The 26,353-nt window shown below is 39.3% G+C and overlaps 1 protein-coding gene across 11 annotated transcripts in view; it reads right to left on the bottom strand.

Moving 5' to 3' along the window:
• ptprm (protein tyrosine phosphatase, receptor type M) overlaps positions 1–26,353 on the bottom strand; it is a 197,334-nt gene that overhangs the window by 108,393 nt on the left and 62,588 nt on the right. For all 11 annotated transcript variants that reach the window (XM_023335485.1, XM_023335484.1, XM_023335486.1 and 8 more), the window contains exons 4-7: positions 21,628–21,706; positions 19,045–19,160; positions 17,133–17,307; positions 8,269–8,562 (exon numbers count right to left, since the gene is read on the bottom strand). In XM_023335485.1, coding sequence (XP_023191253.1) covers positions 8,269–8,562; positions 17,133–17,307; positions 19,045–19,160; positions 21,628–21,706 — 664 coding nt within the window. The remainder of the gene's footprint in view (positions 1–8,268; positions 8,563–17,132; positions 17,308–19,044; positions 19,161–21,627; positions 21,707–26,353) is intronic.

Genomic DNA, 26,353 nt, shown 5'->3' with positions numbered 1-26,353 from the left:
TCTACCTTTACTTGTGGTCACAAAATTGATTCTAACTCTTCCTGGTACTCAGTAGATGTAAGTAAAGAACATGACACCAAGTTTGAAAGGTTGTAAGGAGTTTCTTTTTTTACAGTGGATTCAGCACTTATAGATCCAAACTGAGCCTGGATTACACTGGTCAACAGGCAAAAAGAAAAAAAATTGTCAGGGGTTTTTCAATTGTTTTAGGGTAATTTTGATGTGCTGAATCCAAACATCCCCATTGGTTTTGCTCAATCAGATCAACTTTCTGAACTCTGGGTGCAACATGAGTATCAAAAAGCATTACTTGCTCTCACATATGGATCGGTTTCCTGATAATCTGGGATCAATGAGAGATGAACACGTAATGTTCAATTGACATGTACTTACCCTTATCAGTGTTTATTATTCAATTTAAGAAATCCAGGTTTGTAACATTTAATTAATACACTCTGTTAGAAAACATTTTTTTCTCCTAAAACTTCTTTTGGATGAGAAATATTAATGAAAATGAACTGATAATGTCACAAAAATGTAATCACTTTAGTCAGAAGATCAGATTTCTCTAAATCAAATTAGAATAAGAACCTGACCTGATTGAGAAAAATGGATGTCATTCTTGTATTTAGCGGTGCAAAATATTCCAAAAAATATGTTGTAACCCGGTGTTATAGTCACTGCTCTTTTTGGTCATAAGAAGACCATTATGGTGATTTAGGCATGGGTAAGAGTTTTTTAATACATCATTTCGTCAAGAGGCAGATTTAGTTGGTTGTAAAGAGCAGCCTCAAAACACAATTATTTATCATTAGGGTACATAACAGTAGAATAATAACTTAGGTGGACTATAAGATCAATGGACCATTTGTGGGTTTTTTATTACCATTTTATTTTTCTTACCTTGACTGAAAATTTATAGAAATGATATCTAAGTCCTTGAGCTTAATGGAACCCATTCTGCATCAATGATATCATTTTTATCTTATTCATAAAATAGATTCTTTCTATTATACAGAAACGGTCACCTAATGACAAGGCCCTACAAAACAAGATTGTTTGCTTAGGAAGATAACTTAAGGTTCAACTCTGGGTTTTCAGAGTTACCTCTGACCAAGGTGTATGTATCACCATGGTAACTTTAGATGAAAACTGCAACCTCGTCAAGATAGATATGAAATATCAATGCATGGTGAAATAACTGCCTCTTGACCAATGACTTAGCTTGAAAAAATGAAAATAAAAAAAGATTTACACCATTCAGTTTGACCGGCAGAGCTTTAGTGTTCAACAAAGGTTAAACTTAACCCGTGAATTTGCCACAAACGACAAATTGTTGAGATGTGAATGAGATGTGAGGTGAACACTTGCAGCTGCTTTATATAACCTGGTGCAGAGCTCTAACTGTTCTCACGTCAAGTCATTAAATCTTCTACGCTTTCAAATGGGTTCTTGACATATTAAGTATATATTGAAAAGAGGTTATTTTTTCTGTAGACTGCAGTTTTAAAAGACCTCTTTGGCAGCTGAACAATGTAAAATAGGAACAGCATCAATGTAAATGAGTCTTTCTGGCAGGCATGAATTTTTAGGGTTTTAAGGTTTTAAATAGAAAGTCTGTTTTATTGGTATATCTTCAGTAAAAAGGTATTTACATTTTTACAGTTTTCTGCTGGTTCTGCTTTTTTTGGTAGAAAGCAAGTTTGTGAAGATATCAAACAAGTTTCAATATCAAATAAAGATTATCTGAGTAAATAAAAAGAGCAGTTTTCAAATGAGAATTTCAAGTATTAAGGTAAAAGGTTATCAAAACCAGTTTGGCCTTATGGGAAACTTAGTTTTCCTCTAAATCTAAAAGCTTCTTGTGGCAGCTATTGCAGGAAACGTTTGCTATCCACTATTTGTCCCACTTTTCTTCTCAGAATTATTTGATTTCAGACACAGCAAATCAACCAGATATATGTCTACTCTTTGCTTTTACAGCCTTCAGAGGAGGACTCTTGTCTGCTGTGAGTCATTGTCCTGCTTCATATCCCAAGTTCACTTAAGGCTAACATCACAAGTGATGGCCAGAAATTCATCTTTAGGATTTTTTTACACAAGAGAGCAGAGTTGGTGATCCAGTTTAATGAATTACAGTGAAATTAGTGTGAAATTCTGTTAGTTTCACATTTGGTGTAACAAGACTCTTTATTTAGAATATTTTCCTAAAAATCTTAGTCATCTGTGAGACACACATTTGTGTTGTTATGGGTCAACAGAGGTTTTAAACTTGCAACTCCTTTATGAACGACTTTTTTTTGTGTGCATATTTTACACAATGCTAAATGTGTAAAGATGTGAGTACAAAAAAAAAGAGGCCTGCAGATATTTAGCTGTCCTTCTGGGTTCTTTTGTGAAATGTTGATGTAGTCTTGCAGTAATTTTGGTAGGCTGCTGACTTGTGGGAATGTTCCATTACTCTCACTATGGTTTGCTGGAGTTTAGAAACCGTTTTATAACACTTTCCAGACTGATGCATGTTGAATACTTTGTTATATGTAGTGGAATTTCTTCAGATCGGGGCATGATATTTTGCTTTTTGAGATAATTCACTCTACTTTATGTTGTCAAAAATGGACTATTTAAGTTATTTCATGATTCTTCAACAGTGATATGGTAATCTGACAAATTTAACCAAGATTTTCAAAAACGTGGTGAATCCAATTTCATTCAGAATTAGGAAAGGGATCACTTATTATTTCCACAAATGGCCAAAGAGGTTTTAAAAATGTCTTTAGTTAATAAATAAAATCAGAAATTGAAAACTAGATTTTCAATTTAGCCTAATTTTCTCTACTGCGATAAAAAAAAAACAAATAAAAATATCAAACAAAAATCTGTGAGTAGATAAAATCACAGAAATATAAGTAGAAGGCATTTAACTGCACAGCTCATATAATTCTTATTAAACCCCTAACTCATGTAACAACGAGGTTTCAATGTGATTCACTTGCTGCATGGGTCAAGGCAGAGGTGATAAAAGTAGTAAAAAATAAAAACCTCCATGAATAATACTGACATGTAGAGGACAAGCTTTTGTTATTTATTCCATGCAGCTCATTCCCTCCAAAATAATCTCACTTGGAAAACGGAGCTTCTTCTGCAATCTTTACGTTGCCAGAAAGAGATTTCATTCTTATCTGAATCAAAGCAGCCATCACTAATTAACCAGGAAACTAAAATGTAAATAACTAACCACGGCACGGGGAAAGAAATTGTGCAGCTCCTCCCCATTCTCCACTGTCATACATAAGTGTTTAACAGAGGGATGATCCCTGATTAATGCTGATTCCCCTGTGTTTAATAGCACTCAGTGCAGCAGAGTGGCAAAGTGAAAACAAACAGATGAGACTACTCCCACGAGTTGCCAGGGGCACAGATGGAGAGAACTTATAAATGGAGATGTGCAGTTGGCCGGGGTTGGAGTCTGAGCAGGTGTTTGGACCCAGTATGGACATCGTGTATTGCCATTTTTTAAGCACGCAAGTGCCAACGGGAAGGCAGGGGCCAAAAGATTGAGGATGAGACATAGGACAGACGGCGACAGGCTGTCCTTCTAGCGGTGCAAATGATCGCTCAGCATCGTAATAAGTTCTGTGTAGAAAACAACAGAGCATGTGCAAACCAGTCACGTTACAGCAACAAACTTCGATGTATTTTATCGAGATAAACATTATGGATTGCATAATTAAGGTAGTGGAAGGTAAATAATAAAAGGTTTCGTTCATTCCCAATGAAATTCCTCACTAAATACTTTGTAGAACCACCTTACACTGAAGATTTATTTTTAGATATTTTCACACATTCTCAATCGGATTTTGGTCAGAACTTTGACTTTATCTTTCAAGCATATAAATATATTTTCAAATAAAGCAATGCATATTTCTGGATGTACAGTATATTTAGGATGACTGAACTCTTCAGAGGTGAACTTAAGTTCTTCTGCAGTCCCTATGAGGTTTTGTCTTTCATCGTTCTTTCCACTAACTCTACCCAGCTTCCCTGTGCAGTAAAGTAAAGTATTCCATGCAGCATGATGGTGCCACCACCACATGCTTTACTTTTGGGATGATGTAACAAGATGATGAGCAATGTTTTCTTTCTCATCGTTAGCATATTTGCAACAACAGAATAGAACATACTGTTAGCACAACAATATGTCTTATTTAACAATTGATATGACCAATATGCAATTAACTGATTAGGTGATAATAGCGCAGTAGCTAATGTGAGCACAAGCTTAAAGTTCGAGTAGATCATGATTAGCCAGCTGCCTCTGCTAGTTAAACATGCTAGCATTAGCATGCATTTTCCAAATTAAGCTGCAGCATTTTGTCCTTAAAACAGAAGTTACACAATTTCTTTCGAGATTTTCTATTTGATGAAAATATATCTTATAAAACCCATATAAATTACACTGAAGCCTGCGATTTTAAAGTTACAATATGAATTTTGCTTTTATCACAGCTTCAAGATGGCTTTTAAACTGAAGACATGGCATATCTTTCCCCCCACACAGATCTCAACTACAGCTCAGACTTCAGAACCGCGGCTGTTTAAGGTATGGTTATCCGTCTTTCCCTGTGTGGGTTGGAAATGATCTCTTTATGTGAGATGCTCTGGCAATAATGTTGCTGAATTTCAGAGCACCATGCTGTGATCCTGGGGCACAACCTGATAAAACTGTGTCTTCCTTCAAGCAACACTTACAGAGTTATCAAGGACTCTCAAATGGTAAACAGTTTCACATGAAAGAAGACTGGGGGTGGAGGCACCTAAAAATCTGCTCCTAGCACACAAAAAAAATCATTGGTCAGTGAAGCAGTAAGTGGTGAAAATGATACAGTATGTGCTGGGCTTATAAATTTAAATATGAACAGACAAAAGACATGCAGATAAGCAAAATAAAATGCTGGAATCATTCTGCACACCCTTGAAAGTCACAAATAGCCCCCAGAGCAATCACAGAGCCTTGGATATAACATTCTTTGTTGCTCACTGCCACAGTAATGGAAGAGCTTCATGGGAAAGAAAACCTTTCAAGGGTACCCCTTTCTTTCCCTCCTGCCTCTGAACAGAGTCGGAGGCGTCCTTGCATTATACATTCCCCATTTTGCAGAAGATTGAATTAAAACATCCTTTGTCATCAGAAACATTGCTCATATTGCGAAGTGACCAAAGCGCCACTATGAATAATTATGTGGGAGACAGTGTTCTAAAGTAGCCACGGATTTTCATTAGCGCCCGCAGACAGCAGCACAGGGAGAGAAAGTGGCGGGGTGAAGCGAGTCTCTGGGCTCGTCCACATCAACGGTGATGTATCACACAGCCTGGCGAGTCTTAACCGTTCAATTAGGAGCGCCGCTGAGGCCCGGCCTGTCAGAGGCAAAGACCGGCAGAGACCCGGACAAGATCAAGAGCCGCTTCCTCTAACACACTTCAGGAGGCAGGGCCATCAATCTCCCTGACTGTGACCGGCAGGGTGGCAGGGGCAGGACCCCCAGCAATGTGGCGGCCCAGCTCAGAGGGCAGAGCAGGTAGCTTCATTCATCGCTATCAACCAAACTAAAAATGTATGAGTTCATGACCTTCACAGTGGGAAGGAGGGGATGAGGGGAGAAAATTCTCCTTCTCATCAGCATTTCTCTGGACACCAAACAGTCTTAGGTGAAGGAAATTGCTGATCCTCCGTTTGTTTTGTCTCACAAGTTGGCATCCGAGTCCAGCAGGGGAATTTAGCTGGTTAATGTTGTGAGAAGGGCAGCTGGTTCAAAACCATCAGACATCTTCGCACATGTTTGAGTTTGACTCCCCACAGCACAGCAGCAACATAGTGATGCAAAATTTGAGTTGCCAATTTGCTTCATTCATGATCATGATATTATTCTGTGTTGCTTCATAAGGATTTCAAATAACTGATGGTGCTTAGAGGGAAGGAGAACACCTGGCTCAGCATTTTGGAATGGAGTTTCGTCATTGGATATGCTTTTCTGGAATTTTTCTTTTTAAATCAATTTATTTGTGTTATTTCTTTTACTTAACCAGGTAAAACCAATGAGATCCAGATCCCATTTTCAAGGACAAAGGCAGAAATCTGCAACACAAAGTAGTGACAAATAAACTGACTCGATGTTACAGAAAATTTACTCTAGCAAATAAATTGAAAGAAAAATAAAGATTAAGAAATGTATTTAGGGATTTAGCTAAGTCTTTTGTGATTTTCTTTTAGCATTATTTGAAAGAGAACAAAAAACGACAAATCTGGACAGTCAGAGAAAAGGTCATAAAATAAAGAAGAAGCTCTGAGATCTAACTCTGTAGGTTGTAAAACTTTAAATTTCACACCAAACAGGCAAACTAAATGAGAAAACATGCAGCATCATGACCTGCTGCAAAAACAAAAAACAAACTGAGTTCAATAAGAAGTTTTCACTTTGTTTTACGTCATGCAGAAAATAATTAGTGAAATTAAACATCAGATATGCAGCTTTTGTTAATTTCACACTTCAATAACTCAAATATAGTGCAGATATCCAGTGAACATCTATAATGAGTGTCTTCTTCTCTAATTTGAGTGAGTAAAGCACATTACAACACATGTGCACGTCCTAAACTGCACTGAGCCCTGGATTGTTATGAGTTGCGCCACCTGGAGAACCTTGTAGCTTCTCCGCTTTCATATTGGCATTTCTGAAAAACACCATCAAACATAGATGTCACTCGTCAATATTTTTTATAACTGCTGCCTTGGTAAACTCCGCCTGAGGGCAGAGTGATGCAAAAAGAAATTTCCAAGAGGTTGCAAAATTCATCACAGGAAACGGTTGCAGCTGTTAGTTTCAACTTTTATGTTCCTACAACCAAACAGAGACTGGTAAAGAAAAATACTTGTGCATGTTAAAAAGCCTACAGGTGGTGAGAATATTATAGTTTGGATCTGCATTGATCAGTTTGGGTCTGAAAAACTCGCTTTGATTTCTGGATTCTACAACTTGTGAACGTTTGGAGTAATGATTGGCTGTCAATGGATGGTTTCTATCACAACATGAATTCACAACAAATCATTAATCTAGGTACCAATAAGCAAATCCACCAAGAAATTAGTCCATTGACAATAAGTGTCAATTACTTGATACTGATTTGTTTTTAAGAAATTATATAGAGATAAATACTAAGATAAGATAAGATAAGATAAGATAAGATAAGATAAGATAAGATAAGATGAGATAAGAGTAGCGTATTTTTCGGACTATAAGCTGCTACTTTTTTCCCACTCTTTGAACCATGCAACTTATAGTCCGGTGCGGCTTTTCTGTGGATTTTTCTTCAACCACCAGGGGGCTCTATAGCAGGAAGTGAATCATTGGAAGTTAAACTTGGAAATCAAAGAAGAAAGTGCTGCTTTTCATTTAGAACACGCACATGCTAGCAGCAGGCACCACTGAGAAATGTTTTCAAACTCACCCCCTCATCATGGAAACCACAGTAAGAAGCTCATATGATGCAGCTTTTAAGTTGAGGACCATCGATCTGGCAGTACAGATCGATAGCCGCTGGCTTGGCGTGAACAAATCCATGGTTCGGCGTTGGAGACGCAGGGCTGCGTCCTTAATAGCAGATTTATTAAGGACGCAGCCCTCCGCTACGTCCTTAATAAATCCCTCTGCTGCGTCCTTGTGGAAAACCGAGGGTGACGGAGATATCAGCGGCGTATAGCCCGGTGCAGCTTATATATTTACGTTTCCAGTTTGTTAAAAAAAAAAAAAAAAAACTTTGTGGATGCGGCTTATAGTGAGGTGCACTATATAGTCCAGAAAATATGGTATGTTATTGATCTCAGAATTCTATGGAGAAGGATTAGTGTCTAAAATAAAAGTAAATTTTGAGGTCCTTCTTTTTAAAATATAGAATAATATCCACTGCGTAAAAAAAAAAAGAAAGTCATTATGAATTCAGTTTGCAGTTTTCCAATAGTTATGTGTGAGCCACAGCAAGCACCTGGTCAGATAAGAACAGGATTAAATATTTTTGGTCTACATGTTAAACACTTCATGTTTATATTTGATGCATTTAATTTAAGTGTCCTTGATTTCCGTTTTTATCTCATAAGTACTCATAGCTTTTATATTTCCAGCTGAGTACAAAAGATCAACACGCATCCTTACACATGTTTTGTATTTTTCATCCAAATCAGCAGTTGTTTATATGCAAGTGTTGGGTTTCTACCTGCACATTTGGTCCTGGCCCTCAGAGGAGGTCCGGGAGCTCCGGTGCCGCCCTCCAGCGGCCTGGTCAGCAAAACGCTGATCTCGTACTCGGTGTCTGGGTCCAGGTGGCCGATCTTGTGCGTGGTCTTGTCTACGGGCTGCAGGTCGTACATGGTTCCAGACACGGTGCGGTACTCCACCTGCCTGTCGATGATCGGACCGTCCCCGTTGATGGAGTTCGCGTTCAGTTGGATCCAAAGGTAGGTGGCTCCAACAGCAGTCAGCTGGGGTGGGGCGATAGGCACTGGGGGCTCTACGGGTAGAAAAAGTTTAACCAACATTAGACTGTCACAGTTTAGCGGCAGGAAAATTGTGCTAATGTAAAACATGGTTATGTATTTTCTGCTTTTTGTGAACAGCATAGGCATTTGCAGAAAATGCTGGATGAAAACGTGCAAGGAAACAAGATGAACAAATTCAATGTCTTCTTTTAAACAACCAGATCGACATTCAGTTAAATCTGACAAAGAATATTTTCTGTTTTTTCCTCAATAATCAAGGCATTTAACAAACCCAAATCAATATTTTCATCTTTATGAATAGAATATCTCATCAGCCACAGCAGAGAGTCATTTAATCACAAACACTTTGAAAGAAATGGCAACTTTAAAAACTAGCGTAAAGCTAGTCAGACCTTGGTGGATTCTGTTCCTATTGAACAATTTATTGATCCTAATCAGAACACTCTTATTCAAAGAGCGCAGGCAGTTGACGATCGTACATGCTTCTTCTCCTATCAATTCAGGAGCTGCTTTAATCTCTCATCTCGTGGCTGTGGGGGAATTTTGTAATTCTGTTTAAATGGACTGATGAGAGCGTGGAAAACAAATTCAAGAGTCTTTTTGACAGAGTGGAAAGTAATTAATTGCTTTTCTGAAGTCTGCATGCATGTAGCAAAGGCTAACTTACGATAAGGATTTTGCTTGCTTTTACCTTTCAAAAGGAGTTACATTATATATTAATATCTAACAGATTATTATAATACAGTAGAATGCAACTGTGTGCATTTTTCAGTACTTACTGAAGTACAGTCATCCTGAACAAAATAAAATCAGTCTCATCTATATATTTTTGGAAAAGAAAGTAATTTAATTGCATATATGTCACAAAACATAAACCCAATTTGCTTAATAAAAAGATAAAAACAAAATGTGTTTCTAGAGGCAGAAAAGGTTAGGACACCTTACCCTCTAATAGCTAGTGTTATCACATCTTGGGTTAAATCCTGAGACACTCCTCACTCTAAGCTGGCAGATGTTTGAGGGGTTTCCTGTATGTAGCTTTTAGTCACCACATTGCATCTGTGCTAAACCTATTTAAAGGAGAAGTCCAAATCAAGTCAGTCACTCCAAGCCAGCTCTAATGTCTTAGACTTATTGCCAGAAGACTTCAGGCTCACCTTTTGGTGAAAGGCAGGAGAACTGTTCAAAGAAACATTAATGTTTAACTTTCAAGTCAAACCGATAGTCTTCTGCACTGAGGTAAGTATCAAGTCTTTTGGGAACAGGCCTAACTCATGTTTAAGACACATGGTAAATTAATGTTTTTCACCCAAAGTCCAAGTCAGAAACAAACACAAATCCAGGTCAAATATCAAATAAATCACCCAAAGTTTAAGTTATATTTCAAATGTTTCAAGAGCTAGTCAAAGTTACGTCTTAAAATGATCACTCCGAACTCAAATATTTACATTTTTTGACAGTAAATAAGAGTGACATTTGTGTACTTATGATGAAAGAGGGATCCCAGGACTGGTTTACCACTTGTTAATGCCCCATTTATAATGAATTAAACAGGAAGTGCTGTTATTGGGAAGAATCTGAAGTTTATTTCAATGACTTTGCTAATACCCATCATTCTCTGTGTTAAAATGGTCTTTTCCCTACATTATAGTGCTCTACATACAGTCTGGAAGCTTTTCTTCTCTCTCCTACCCATAAAAGTAAAAACCTAATAGAAACCCATGTGCTAAATTTACATTTAAGACTTGATCAACTCAGGTTGTTCTTAAACAACCTGAGTTGATCACTATAGAGTTTAGTTTAGGAGACATATGTGTGTTCATTATTATGAAGCCACAGCTGAGACTGGCAATTATGTTATGAACCATTCATAGCCCAGGCTGAGCAAATGTACTTAATACATAAAACATTTTCACATGATACACGCAATCAGCAGTCTGTGGTTTATATGTCGGCTTGTTTTCACATCGTATGCATGAGATAAAAATCGTTGATGAGGCTCCAGTCCTTGACCTTGACTCTCAGTCAAGTCTCGAAGCTTTAAATTGCAACGGTTTAAAATAAAAACCTTTATCTGTAGAATGTTTATGGATGGTAATGCAAACACGTGAATATATCTTTGCAGCATTTATTCATGACATGCCAACTATAGGTCAGTGTCAAACTCAAGTGTTGCAACAATCCATGTTTTGCAAACTTAGCTGTGCAAGCTCACAATATGAAAGACCCTCACACAATGGTCTAGAAGTACGCAATTAAAAGAGAAGACCTCTCTGTGGTGGAATATGAGAAGCATTTCCACTATGTCTATTTTACTGTTGTCAAATGAAGGTAATGGTGAAAATAATGGCATACAGGAATCAATTTACTGGCCCTCTTCACCTCCAGTGGGACTATTTGGATTGTTGAAAGAAAAACATTCTTTATGGGAACAGATTCATTGCTTTCTTTAAAAGTTGGAACTTACTGACAACCTTGAATGTGACCTTTTCTTTTTATGTCACCAATATTTGTCTAATCTTGGATAAACCTTGTGCCATTTCTAGTTTAATGAGGTTTCTTGAAATGTCAGGCTAATTATTTCTACCTTGGAATAGATATAAAGATTTTAGCATTTCAGTTTCTTCATACACTATAGCCAGGTAGCAGAATGTAGCTCTAACATTTACAAGACTGTTAATAAAATTTCCTGAGACAATATTAATGTAATAATGGTTCAGCTTCCTTCGTTTCCAATAAAAAGGTATTCACTGAAAACTTAGCATCTAGCACTGTCAAACGCTAACAGTTGTACATCTGGTTGGTAACAACAAAAAGCTCAAAAATAACGGAAACGCTGCATTAGTTGAGGTTTTTGTGCATAGGACAAGAAACCCATAAGTTTAGGTCCTTCTTCAGCAGATGGTTACCTCACATGACTTCTGAGTCAAGACTGGAAACTCCTGCTAATCCGAGCCTTCAGTGTTTCCTGCAAACATCACCTAAAGCGAACCAGTTAATCCCCATGGTCTTCTTCTACAGTTACATGCAGCACATCAGTCTCCATGTTGGAGCCAGACAAGACAATACAGTGACCTGAAATCTGAGTTCAAACACTGGCTAGTTCTGATGGGCTTTCATGGTCTGGTATGTCTTAAAAGGGGTTTAACTTAGTTAGGCAAAAAAACATTCAGATCAATATAAGGGACAGAAAACAGTGGGTCACATAGAGATCAAGTATAACTTAGAAACATTACAGCATAATTCAGGGAAAAATTAAGATGCATCAGGAAAACAACATATTCCTAGATCAAGTAAGCAAGTGCGATGACTCACTTGGCAGATTTTACTGGTACATTTGCCATCATGCTCCTGAAAGCAAAGCATCTTATGATGCAGGAGACCAAATGGCCAAAGTATTTTGCTGCTGACTCAGTCATGACTGGTTTATCGAGAAACTATTGAACTGATTTATAAGAACTACTACATCCGGTTCCTCAGAAATCCTCTTGTAGATAAAAAGTAGTGCATCATTTGGAAGTGGAAATAAAATATGTTTTTAAACCTTTTGCAAAAAACACTCAAATGTGTATTATTTTATTTGAATTCAGCCCTTTTAACAGCTTTGTAATTGCCTTCAGCAGCAAAATAATAATGGGCCTTCACGGTAATGGCAAAGCCAAATAAAGCCCATTTTTAGGAAGTTTGTGCACATCAGTGAAGATCAAGGATCACAGTTGTCAAGCAATTAAAATTCCAAGCTCAAAAATGAAAACAATATAACTCCCAGAAATGTGGAAATGTTATCCTTTTTTTAATAAGAAAGTCGCACAACACAGTTTCCATTTTTTGGATCAATACTTTTAGAGATCCATTTTCTACAAAAGCTAGACTACTTTGTTAATTTCGTAGAAGTCATGTAGGCTTAGTATCTTATTGAGTAGATATAAACACTGCAAAGCACTTCAGACTAGGACAAAAGTTCACATTTAAATAGGACAGTTACCCTAAACACCCAGACAGAGCTACACTGAATAGATTTGAACCAAAGCACATTCATGAGTTAGAGTGGCCTAGTCCAGTAGCAACCACAAGAAGATATTGATTCACAAAAGCCACAGCTTCTCACTTTGATGAAATAATTCCTGTAGGTGCACTAATCCTCTGCTCAGTTGTAGCAGATGCGCCTCAAATAACAGATTACAAGACTGAAAAACACTCAAGTTCTGGAAGACTTCATTAGCAACTCGCTTCCTAATGCTCGAGCTTCATGCAGCAGGGCCCCTGAAAGGTCTTCAGAGCCAGCTAGTCACTCGCTGGAAGTGGTTGACGGTGCACAGATGACAGCGGTGAATGTGCCCAGTGCTCTGAGAGCAGCTGCTGTCATGATTTTGACCAGACGGGCAAACGGCCTGGCGACAGCTGCGTCTTGGCCTTCCACAGCATCTGCCGGCCACAGCACATTCTCACGCCCTGACATCACCATGGACCCACAACTACACCAGGAAGAACCCGACGTCAACTTAAACTAACAATTACTGCCATTATTTTATTACTATCTATATTTTTAATATTCAACAATTCAGTGTTTTACAAGTGTAACTAGAAAAATGTTACTTAATTACACTAACTCGAGTAACTTGTACTTTTATGAGTATTTTTGCTAAGCTGTACTTTTTACTTTTACTTGAATAATTTCACTGTGAGGTATTTCAACTCTTACTTGAGTAAAACCTCTGGATTCTCTACCCACAGTGAGTAACTTCTCTAACTGAAAAACAAACATGTTTTAACCACAAATTCACCAGACATAAACACACACCTGCAGAAGTTGATCTGGAAAAAATATATATTTTGCCTGATCTTGTTTTTTTGTTACTTATATGAATTATTGCTATTTTCATCTCGGAAATACCAAAATTTCCACTTAACTTTATATTTTGGTTCATCTGATCTGAATTTTTAAATATGAAATGATTGATAATTTGATCAGTTACTCAGTACTTGAGTAGACTTTTTACTAAATATGTTTTACTCTTGAGTAATTTCTTGGACAGTTACTTTTTACTTTTACTTGAGTAAAAATATGTTAAAGCAGTGTTACTCTTACTTGAGTTTAATTTTTGGGTATTCTGCCCACCTCTGACCATAACACCCCGAGAGTTTATAGTTTAGTATACAGTATTGTGATGCATTACGCTAGCAAAATGTGCATTCACACCAGCTCTGTTTGGTCCACTTTAATCAAACTCCAGTTCATTTCCCTTGAAAGTCCGGTTTATTTGGGAAGGTGCAAAAGCACAATCAAACTGATGCAAATCAAAAAAACAAACTCTGGTTCAGATGAAAATCTAGGTCTCAGTATGATTGATGTGAAATCTGATGCAGTACGAATGCATATGTGAACAGCAAGCAGACCAGAGACCGCTCCATAAGCAGGAAGTGGACTATTGCACCATCCCACAATAAGTGCAATAGTCTAATAGTCTTCTTCACTAAATGTTTACATTTAGTGAAGAAGGAAGTTTCACTCAGTGTCTTCATCAGAGGTTTTCATGTCATTTCCTTCAGTGGTTCTTGGTGCAACGCCACCACAAGCGAGGGGGGCAACAGGTTTTTGAAAGGGTTAAAAAAATTATCAGGTGTAAAAAGACCACAAGAATATCTGCAATCAGACTAGTTATCAGTATTCTCAAATTGGGTTTTGTTGCTTTAAGAAGTGTACTGTTAATGTGGAATACTTATAATCCAGTGCCAGAGTGGCAGTGGTAGATAATCCTATGGAATAGGATTGACAATATAGGTTTGTTGACAACAATCTCTCCAGCTGGGTCTTGTGTAAAACCAATGATGACTAGGTGAAAAAGCATCCTCATGTCTACTGTAAAGTATGGAAGAGGATCTGTAATGCTGTGGGTTGCTTCTCTTCCAAAGGGCCTGAAAACCTACATCACTCTTTGAAATACAACATTTACAGTTACACACGGTTGAATAAAATATTAGTTATCAATGGAGTTTTGACTGGCAAAGGATCTAAAACATATGGTCAGCTATGCACAGGAAAGCATCACAAAACAAAATCTCATTCACTAAACCTAAATTCAGTGAACTGAAGAAAACAGAGCATAATAGAGGAAGCTGGTCAAAGGTCAAAGATCCCCATCTCTGCTGTAATCTTGCAAAATGTTCCAGGAGAAGTCAAAATACTGCTTGATAAAAGGGAGTACTACAAAGTAATAACAGCAGTGGTGCCAACAGCTTTGGTACATACAGAGAAAAAAACAATTCCTTTTTCATGTGGGATTTATGGATTGTCTGTTATAAGCTGATTAATCAACTAATCATCAGAGAGCTGCACATACTTCAAACACTTGAACGTGCAAACCCCCAACCTAAATCTGCTTTCTACTAACTGGAAAGGAATAACAAGAGTTGCCACTCAGCTCTGTTGTTAAATGAGTTAGAATGCACTGTTTATGAATCCGCCTATGTTTTTCCCATTACATGCACTGAGCCTCTCTTGTTAAGATGCAAGAGATCCTCATTATGTTGCACACTTTCCTAATTGGGATGGTAAAGAATTGATCTGCCACCTGATATAAGAAGAGGTGGTCACAGGAAAACAAAGGGCTAGCCTAACTGAACTGAGATTTTTTTCTTTTTTTTTGGGTGGCTATTCTCATTAGTGCCGACACATCTGCAACCTTCACATCCTCGAGCCGCAAAGCGTGGCCCAGAATACAACGCCTGAGCTCAGTAAGGGCTCCAGGTGATTTTAACCAGGGCCGAGAAAAGGAGTCAGCTCCAAGCCGGGGCAGTAATTATCCTCCTTTCAAAACCATAGGCCGCTCTGCAGGAGATCTCATCAAAACGGAGGCGAACGGGCAGAAAGACGGGCCTGCACCGGGACCGGTCTGCACAGCACTCTGGAAATGCATGCAGCACGCTCGGGCGCATAAATCTGACAGAACGCTGGCATGAAACGCAGACGTGATTATCTGGGATAATCAAGCATTCAACGTCGTTCTGTTAAAGGAAAAGGCAGCGTATGGTACCGAGGGGCGGGGATGTGTGACTGCAGCGGGGGTCATAATCCACAGAGTCGCTTCCAGGGTCACCCCTCCAAAAATGAGTGTCGGACGCAGGGAAACACACATTTAAGAAGGATTTACAATTCACTCCTGCTTGTTTTATGACTTGTACAATAAGAGGAGATATCAGATTTTATGTCTGACACTTATGAGTGGGAAAATGTCTTTTATCCTCCTCGAATGAGTCAAAGTCACTGAGATGTGAAATTGGCATAGAATTTAAATTTAAATGGGGATGGATTACAAGAATTAACAAGGAGAGCGAGTTTTACATATTTCTGACTCAACAATTTTACACCTAACAGGTTTGCCTTGTATGTAGCAAGTAATGGATTGAAAGCAGAGATCAGCAAAGCCACTGCTGTCTAGTGGGGATGTGTAAGTGATTTAGCTGCTGTGTTTATGCACAAGTGTGATTCCGAGAGCCTCCGGTGTGTCAGTAAATTTTCTTTGAGTACGCCACTGAAACCCACTGATACACTCAGGCAAGGAGACTTTATCTTCTTTTTACGCTTTGCTGTGTCTGTGCTGGGCCATTCCCGCATGATTGACAGACCTCGATCCTGGACGGGCAGGATTAAACCTATCAATCACTTAAAGCTCAGAGACAAAAAAAAATTGAGGAATAAAAAAAAATCCGGGCAGTAAATTCAATTGAGAGCACCAGGGAGAAAATTGAGGTGAAGAAATATAGAGGCCCATTACCGGGCTATAGGGCTGCAGGAAAGAGGGGCCTTGCAAGATTTAGCTTCGGACGACTCCATAAATTCATATCAAATGACTGCAGGAGTGAAATATCCGAGAGGTTACTGTAAACCCTGCTGCCTCCTGCCTTTCTGGTCTTTTTAGGTGGAATTACGTTCAGTCAAGGACAGCCTTTATAGGAGAAGTATTAAAGTCATGCAGACAACAAATCAGCCTAAACAGCTTGTGTTTTCAGAGTGGCATTAGAGGACATTTTTACTAAAAGACATGCTGCATTTTCTATTTGTCTTTTGTTATCATCCATGAAGGTCATGGGGATGGGAACCACTCCAGCCTTTGGACTTGGGACTTTTCATATCCAGAAACCTTTTGTATTCCTGCCCACTTCAGCCCAGCAGCAGCATTTTATGAGTTAGATGAAACGAACTCTTAGTTACCCAAAATTATAGCAACTTTCTCAAAACAAGCTGGCCTCTCAGAGTAATAAATGTACTGTTCTGTTTATATGATGGCCATCTGCAGCTACATTAAGCTTAGATATGAGAGAAAAGATCATAAAGATTAAACATTTTGTTTAATTAACCTGCACATAGGAGTCATCTTAAGGCTCAATGGTGAATATTCACTATATTCTTTACAAACATCAATGGGAAGCTTTGTTCATGCCTCAGACTTATTACATTTTATCAAGAACATCTGAAAGTTAGATTTTGCTTTCCAACGACGCTGTTTCATATACATCATTTTATAGAGACAGCTGCCACAACACTAAACAACAATAGCCAGTGTTTTGGACAAATACTCACGTTTTATGGTTAGTTCACCATAATTGGACACTCCAACACCTTTGTCTGAGTGGACAATGCAGCGGTAGCGGCCCGAGTCGCCCTTGGTCGTGTTCTCCACATCAAAAGTGCCAATGAAGCGGCGGTTGTTCCAAGGTTTAGTGGCTTTCATCGGGGCCTCCCGTCCACCGATGCCCTGTTTGGAACACAGACAAACACACATTTGAGACTTGGGAATGGAAAGGTTCAATAAGCAAATTGGCCTGACCTTGTGTATGTGAGTGTGTGTGTGTTTTAGAAACTCAAGTTCGGCGTACTTGTTGTCAACTCTTGTCTGTTTGCATCTTGTCGTTCCCATCGCTGGCTGATTAGAGGAGCACATTTATCACACAGGAGTGCACGCCTACACACGCACACACACACGCATGCACCCCCCTACACAAACAGTGGGCTCCTCCCCAGCTGTCACCCCTCACAGCAGGCAGATGGGGGACATTTGTTCATTAGAAATATTTCTTCATTACTGTCATCGGGGGACTTCACTTAATGTTTGTTTTCCAGCTCCTGTGCTAATGAGGATGTGTTTGTTAAAATGATGGAGTACCTGGCAGAGGACCTTTACTCGGCGTCACGCTCGCACCGATCACACGTGTGACAGTGTGCTTAGCAGCCCAGCCAGCTCGGGTTATGTTTGCCAGATGCACTACCTTCGCTGCTCAGAACAAGGTCAACGCAAGAGTGCTGCACAGCTCCATGCCAGATATAGCATGCCGTATCCACATGGAGTCGACATCTATGTAGGTTAAGACTGTACTGCGGTGAACTGAAACAACTGTAATCCCCTGCCTTGCAGCTGCAGCACCTCAAACACAGGGGCAAAAGGAAGCAGCAAAGGCTTTATTTTGGAATGATGGTGCAGTAAGTAAGGACTTGTGTTATCTGAAAGTTCATCGTAGAAGCAGCTGAGAGGCTTGGAAATCAATGTCTGGACCCAGGTTAGGCCAAAGCCAAAACAAAATTCTGCACTTCCCACCAAAAAACAGAGGCCCCAGCTGCATTACTCAGGACAAACGTTCTTACAGATACACTGAGAAATCTACTGTTGACCAGAATCAGACAATTTCAGCTTCATTGGCCAGTCAATAACTCAAAAGATCCAACCTTTTTCTGATCAGTAAACACACCATACACACATTGCTCGGATGTTGCACTAACAATAACACTTTTCACTCTGGAAGTGGTTACCTTGGAAAGACGACTGAAAGTGGTTTTCAGAGTTAATGAGGTGAACTCAGGGAAAGCAAATAGATGTAAAAAGCTAAATATACATATATATATATATTCTACAATTTGTTTAGACATCTTTGTGGTTTATTTTAATTGTGTCTAAAAGTGGGAAACAAGAAAGCTGGAAAAAATGCAGGTAATTTATCACGTAATTTAGCTTTCACCCTCCTTGATCTGGAAATGTTGGGTTACTGGAGATCTCACAGCTAAGCTAAAGTTATACATACTGTAGTAAATACAAAGTTTGTATCTTTCAGCCTGCTCTAATTATATTGATGAGACTTTGAAGACAAATCATCATATCAACTCAATAATTCCTTTTTTAAAAGTAATTGCACAACTTTATATTACTGCAGTGGTTTTCTCATATGTGCATCATCTCTGATTATTTAATAAATATTTAATGACCGTTCAAAGCAGGAAGGAAAATAATATTTTGAGTGCTGTTCTCATATAATCTTATAAAGACATTAGACCTGGTCAAAACAGGCTTAGACATAATAAAGCTTTACAAAAGCAACTCAAAAATATAACTCGTCCTGGATTACAAGACTAGAGATTTAAATGTGTAGGTTAAGCAGTTTGAAATCTAAATAATCTACTACTGTATGGTCATCTTCAGCTGGAGAGAAAGGTGATCACTTACCTGTAGCCATAAGCGAAAGTTGTCTCTCTTGCGTCCATTCACGGTGCAGTGGAACGATGCAGTCTGTCCAGCATTGACTTCCACTCCCTTTATAGTCAGAAAGTGTGGTGTATTCACTAAAAAAAAAAGACAAACACTTCTGTATCATAAGACTTCACAAAGAGAGAAGTTTATCTCGTAAAGAAAAGATGTGACATTTTATGAGACTTGGGTGCCATAAGAGTGCAGGTTAAGATCAATTAATCGTCTTGGTCTCATTCAAGCAACTGAAATTTGCAGGTAGGATTCATATGAAATACTGGAGGTCTGAGTAAATAACTCTCAAAGGCCTTGAAATGTTGAAGGCTGGCGGCTCTTTGTGAGAAACATTTCACCAAAAATCTTTAAAAGTGAATAACCAGAGCCTCATCTTGAATCAATGAAAAACTCTAGTTCCTAATGTCTCTCCTTTGCATTCTTCCTGTGATCTAGGGCATTTCTCAATAAGCACTATTCTCTTCAATTTGAGCTCATTATCAGTGTGTTCGCAGACCGAAAAGGACCACAGAAAGTAACTTATTTAGAACATTTTTTAATAAGTACTGCTGTTCGCATAGAAAAATAGGGCAATTCAGTGGAACGACCTTGATTCGAAACATAACCAAATCTCTAAAGACTTGGCAAAAGCTAATTCTATCACTTTCATCATCAACACACTTCTTGTTAATATTTTATGACCTTTCTGTTAAACCATCCTTACTTTAAAACTATGTTCTGCCAATTCGTGTGGTACCAGATCAATTTTTCCATCCCTTCTTTAATGATGGCAGGTTGGGGAGACCACCCGAAGGCACAATAACACCTCTGAGCTGGCGGTCGTATAAATAGAAAACGAATTGACCAGGCTTTACCGAGAAGTCGCTCTCATCACTTTGCTTATCACTCAAAGGAGCCCCACTGCCATTGAGTAGATTATTGATCCCCTCGCACTTACACATTTAAACACCGACCACGTCGCAAGGACTCATTGATTTGCTCAAATACATTCATATGCTGCACGTTTGGCTGTAAAAATCCATCTTATTGACATAACATTTGTAGGAATTCAGCTGCTTTCAGATGGTGAGCAGGTCATTAGTGACCGACAACCAGAGCCTGATACTTTGGCTATGATGGGCGGAGCAAAGCATGAATCAATTGATGAGAACCAATGTGGTATCGATTCAGACGTTGTGTGGAAACCTTTCAGTTTTAACTTGAGTGGTTTGGAGTTGCAGGGACTAACAGGAGTTTCTGTACACAGGAGATCAAACATGAAGAAACTCCTAAAGGCTGAAGAGGGAAAACGGTGAGTGTATGCTTTATATAACAGAACTTTCAACAAATCTGGATTTAATTGTTTACCAAAAGGAGAAGTTAATGTAATTTTTGAACATGTAAATCTTTTTCTCAGTAACTCAGTAAACATTTGTCCCCTCAAAAAAACCCGGTATCGATTCATTAGTTCTTTTGTATAAAGTGGAATGACACAATAAATTGCTGACTAAAATATAATACTTGTGTAAGCCTTTATTTATAATAACAACTTCATGTCATGAGACACAAATTCGTCACAAAAAATGTCTCAACTAGTTGCATGCTTTGCTAGGGTGGAATTTCTCATTTTTCCACACTGTCTTCAAATTACAAGCAACATTTCGTTCTGGTTGTTTAGTAATTCTGATGTTTTTGTCTGGGTCCTCCATCAGAAATATTGCAAAATTCACAGGCGTATATGGTGGAGCGATATCTAAGATTAGGAGTTTGCTATTTGTGACTGCAGTTCGATTATGATGCGAGACTTTTTGTACCCACAAAGTTGAAGAATAAAGTTAATTGTTTTGTAGCAATAAGGCTGTGAAGGTCTTGAGAGTTTTTTTTTGCTTGAAACCATCGTGATGTGGTTCTTGTAAAATATCTTTGTTATAAGAAACGTTTCTACATGCCCTAAGTCAGGGCTATTAATTGGATTTGATAAGGAAAATGATTTCTTTCTAGAAAATTGGAGATTATAGCTGCTTTCTTTGGCTTTCTGCATTTTTCTCTTCATGCATTCAATACATATTTATTGTGTTCTTCCACCTTCTACAGATAGATATTTTGAATGCGTGGAGTACTTGGGTTGTTACCAACATCTGCTGCAAATTTAAAATCAATAGAAATTTTTCTAGTGAATAAAACATTGACATGCTCAATATTTGTTTTTCCTGCTGTAAGTTAAAGGCAGGAAGATACAGTGAAACATAAAAAGCTGCAAGATGGTTTCTGGGGTTTGTCTTTGAGGTCTTTTTTGTGCCATTTCTCAAGGGATAGATTTCAGATAGCCTCTCCAACATTATACCCCATATGTGCTTCAGCATGTCAACTATATCCTCGTAAATCTTCATTGAGCAGAGAGAGAGGGGGTTCATAGCGGGACTGGCTGGAACATATCCTTCGAGGCCCTTCTGTCTAAGTGGGAAGGCCTTGAGCAGAAACGCGACACAGGTATTCGGAAAGGTGTCACGAAAAGGACAATGACAGTTTTGATGATATTCTTTTATGGTGAAGGGAAAATGGACTTACTGCACTGGTGGCCCTGGACCACAACGTCTTTGATGGCCAGCAAGCCGCGCTGCCCTGAGGTTATGGCTTCAAACACAATCTGAGGAGGAGAAAGGAGACTCATAACACCACTGATAAATTACACCCTCCTTCAAGAGACACCTGAGTGTGGGCTGGGCACAGGAAAAGTCCAGCTCTCGCTTAACTCACTCTGTCCTCTTTCTCAGGGGGGTGCAGCTGGTGCCACAGCTGCAGGCCATCGACATTATTTCCACAATATGTCACAGCTGACAAGTGTTATGACATGCAAGTGTTAAATTAAGTTTAAGCCCTGAGACGATTAGCACACAGTCAGTGACAAACACAAACGTGGGAGTTGAAAGGCAAAGATAAAAGGTCGGGTTGGGACTTTCTTATCTAATCACTTGATTTCTCTTCCCTCTAGATTTCCTTTAAACAACTAAACACTGATACATTTAAAATTTTGAACCGCAATCACAGTTTCAAAATTTTATTTATCATTGTTGGTACACTTAGAACTCTTATGGCTGTAAATCCTAACTTGGAAAATACTAAATATTTTATAGAAGATGTTCAGTTTAGGATAAAGTATAGACTGGAGCCAACGGAGTACAACGATGTCCATCCATACTTTATATAACCTCAACTAAAAAAAACGTCTTAAAATGAATTTACAGTACAAAAGGAAGTGAATGTGTATGGAGCGGAATTAAAGGAACACAATATTTAAAAATAGATTTGCATTTAGCTCCCGCGAGTCATCATACGCCAGAGGCCCCTTTTACTGTCATTCAAATCTCAAATATTTTGCAGCATAAATCAGGGTTTCTTTTTTCATTATTTCCCTGCATTTAGTTTGCCAAGCATCCAATCAACTGAGACCAGTTATGTTGTCTCTGCTGAAGAAAAAGTTTCTCCAAACCCTTTTGCAGCAGCTATGGTGCATGCACCATAACCATGCATGTTATGGTGAAACATAATATGCATAAAACCCTGCATTAAGGGTGCATGTGAGTAAAAAAAAAAGTTATATTTTGGGCTGATATGACCAGAGCACCTTCTTCTACGTCAGTGGTCTCCAAAGATGATCCATAATGGTCGGTGTCATGAGTGTTTAAAATGTTCCCAACGTTCGGGGGCGCTGCTGAGCACCGACTATGTAGGACGTGTTTTGCTGGTGCTCCGATGGGATATGTGTTTAAATGTAAATTTTTGCACCTCTTTACACACTTTTTTTGGAACATACTGGACTATTAGTGAACGAAAATACATATCTGATGTGAAACTTGTAAGTACCGCAGTTGAATATGGGGGAAAAACGACAAGGCTACTCGCAGCAAGGCTGACCACGAGGCTCCTGCTGAACCAGATACTAATAGCATACTGCTAACCAAGATGCAGGAGATGCTGAACGACTCACGCACTGATCTCATCAACAGGTTTGAGAACATTGTTTCGAATGTCGTTAAGACGGAGATCTCAGCCGCGGTGACACCGCTAGAAGCTAAAATTGCCTCGTTTGGGACTGCTAACGATCAGGATGGGAGGCTAGCTACCTCGGTTAACTCGTTAAATGTCCCCAACGGTCCCCAACCTTTTTAGTCGCGCGGACCGGTCAGCCCATCCGGACCGCGAGGGGGTGTGGGGGGGTGCGCGCGCAGTACTCCGATGTTGTTTTTTTACTCATTCTGCTGCAAGTTGGCTCAATTTTGACACGCAAGACGTAACCGGTAAAATCCGGTTTAGGATTTTCAAAATAAAAGATCCGGAAGTAGTTCATTATTTCTTGCGCGGCCCGGTACCAATTGGTCCCGCGGCCCGGTGGTTGGGGACCACTGTATTAGTGGACACACTGTCCAAGAAATGTGAAGACTTGGAGGGTCGCTCCAGACTAAATAACATCCGCCTTGTGGGCGTACCGGAGGGATCCGAAGGTCAACCGTCGACGAAGTTTGTATCGAAGTTGCTTCAGGATCTGCTCGGCAGAGCAGATGTGCAATGTGCACATCTTATCGCACATTGCGGGCCAAGCCAGCAGAGGGGGACCCACCGCGCCCGTTCGTTGTCCGTGTCAACCTATTTCAAGAACGGAATGAGATTCTACGGTCTCTCACAGATGGTATCTTCCTGTCATGGCGGAGAACAGGAATTTCAACTTTTCATGATATGTATATTGATAATACTTTTGCCTCATTCCAACAAATCTCTGTAAAGTTTGATATCCTGCGCCATCATTTTTTTAGATACTTGCAAGTGCGCAGCTTTGTCCGCTCTACTTATTCAAATTTTCCCAACCTTCCCAAAGATTCACCTTTAGACATTTTTCTAAAACTTACTGTTAAATTGAAAGGAGCCATATCTTTTATTTACAATCAAATCACGCTTCTACGCACACAAACCCTGAATTCCTATAGATCACTTTGGGAGGAAGACCTTGGATAGACCATTTCAGAGGATCTTTGGACACTAATCCTGTCATTGGTGCATAAGTCCTCTATTTGTGCCAGACATATTGGACCTGCAACCCTCGCCTTTTCATTTTACATCATGGGTTTCAATCTCAGGTCCTTGAGGGCCGATCTCATGCCAGTTTGGGTGTGTTTTTGCTCCAACACAACTAATTCAAAAAGTTCAGCTATCGTCTCAGCATGTCAAACTCCTGAAGAAGCCTTCCAATGAACCACTGTTTGGTTTTGTCATGATGTCAGTGTGTTGTGGGGTTTTTCTTTGGTCTTTGTGTGTTTTCCTGTCAGATGTTAGGGTTTATTTTGACCCAAGTTGTCTCCAGAGCTCCCCGTTTATTTAGCCCTTGTGTGTCACCCGTGTACGCTAATTAGTTATTCCCCTCACCTATTCTCCTTAGTATTTAAGTTTGAGTTGCGTCCTTGTTTGGCAGGGGATTCTGTCTGTGTTTACCTTGTGCCAGTGTCTCTCCGAGTTTGGAGCTGCTCCTTTGTTGCTGACTAATGAGAAATAAAAACAAGATGCCACATCACCGTGTACCTTTTGGTTCATCCTTTACCTTAAAAACTCTATTCCTGACAGTTTTAGTGTGTCGCATGCAGGCCAATTGGCCCTTGAGGACAGACGTTGGACGCCACTAACAAACTCAAATCAGGACTATCTGTGGCTTCATTTAATATGTGAAAAACTAAAGTTGTTTTGTCAATATGCTCTCACAGATGACCTGTGTCTCCAGAGTTACCATGAGTGGACTTGGCTGGTTCTTTGATTAATCAGTTTAGGTGCATGTTCATGTTTTGGTTGGAATGCAGTTGTGCCATACTCCCTCCAGTTTTAGATGGTGGATTGAACAATGTTCTTGGAAATGCTTAAAGAAATTCTGCTCTAAGTTTCTCTCCTTTCTTTCTGACATGTCTTATTGTATTCTTTGGTCCTCTGGATGCTGTTTGTTCATGAAGGTCTTCTGACAAACCTCTGAAGCAACTGGATGCTGTGTATTTTTATGTAAAGGTATTAAAGTAAATGGGGGTAAGTGCCAACGGAGCCCACGCTTCAGAGAATTCCTTGTAAGCAGTTTTTAAAACTACATATAATCTTGTAGTTTAAGAGCAAAAACCGAGCTTGTTTCAACTTTAATCATTAAAGCCTCAGTATCCAGCAGAAAAAGAATTTAAATAAACAAAATGGGAATAAAATTTGAATTCAAAAAGGATGATAACTTTGTTAAAAAGAACAAAGTCTTTAAAGTTCCTCACCTTGTGTGACAAAATCTCCTGCTGCGTTTAACAGTTGCTCTAATGTGGTTTCTTAAAAAAAATGGCTCTCTGATAGAACTTCTAAAATAAAGTGCAACTGTGCAGCACATGATGAAACTTTGACCCTATTTTAAGGGCCAAGCTCCCCTCCAAAACAAATGGCCCTAAGCCCTGAGAGGAGGGTGTGTCACAGCAGAATTTCAAAGCTATGTGCTCGTTGGTCTGGAGTGTGATAAAAAGGGAAACACCATGCCAGTCCCTTCCCAAACCCAGGGCGTGGTGCACGCAGCAATTACACCACACGCGCTCCAGCCACACATGTTTTGCCTGCTGTGACTCCTGAAATATCAACCTGGAAAGTCTGTTGACTTGTAATATTATTAGACATGTCCTACGTAAGGTGTCGCGCACAAACATGTCCTGCCGGCTGCACAGTGACGTATTTCCGAGATTCCTTTTGTAGCTCAGGAATATGGAGGCTGAGATACTTACTCCTGTCATCTGGGAGGCAGGATGCCTTCAGATAAGACCGTCTAATTATAAATTTCTTTTCTCGTCTCTTGAAATATGAAAGCAAAGTCTTGGGTGCCAATTATGGCCTCATTAAGGGCTAATTTAAAGGAAATTAAAAGGCCAACCACTCTATATATTGCCACCAGACAAATGAACTGGCCCCCACGCTCTAATTGAAATCTTTTGTTTATGCAACAGACATCAGTCAGCCTCCCTAATAGCTGTGATATAATTGATTCCAACATCAATGATGGCTCGGCACATAATTGGGCCTGACCCGCACTGAAAATATTCACATGGGACAAAGCTGTTGATGTCATAGAAAAGTTCACCGTTCTCATTTGTCAGAGAGACCGACAGTGGGACCAGCGTTTAGTGTCTACATCACTGCACTGGATATCCCTTTGGGATTTAGTTAAATACTTTACAGCAGGTTTGATTAGCCCTGCTGCATATTCTGCTGCATGGAAATTAATACAGATGAGTGCATTTAG

The sequence above is a fragment of the Xiphophorus maculatus genome, chromosome 6 (genome assembly GCF_002775205.1).
Source record: "Xiphophorus maculatus strain JP 163 A chromosome 6, X_maculatus-5.0-male, whole genome shotgun sequence".
In the NCBI taxonomy this organism is placed as follows: domain Eukaryota; kingdom Metazoa; phylum Chordata; class Actinopteri; order Cyprinodontiformes; family Poeciliidae; genus Xiphophorus; species Xiphophorus maculatus.
Note: the sequence above shows the minus strand (reverse complement) of the source record. Positions and strands in the feature narration are given on the sequence as shown.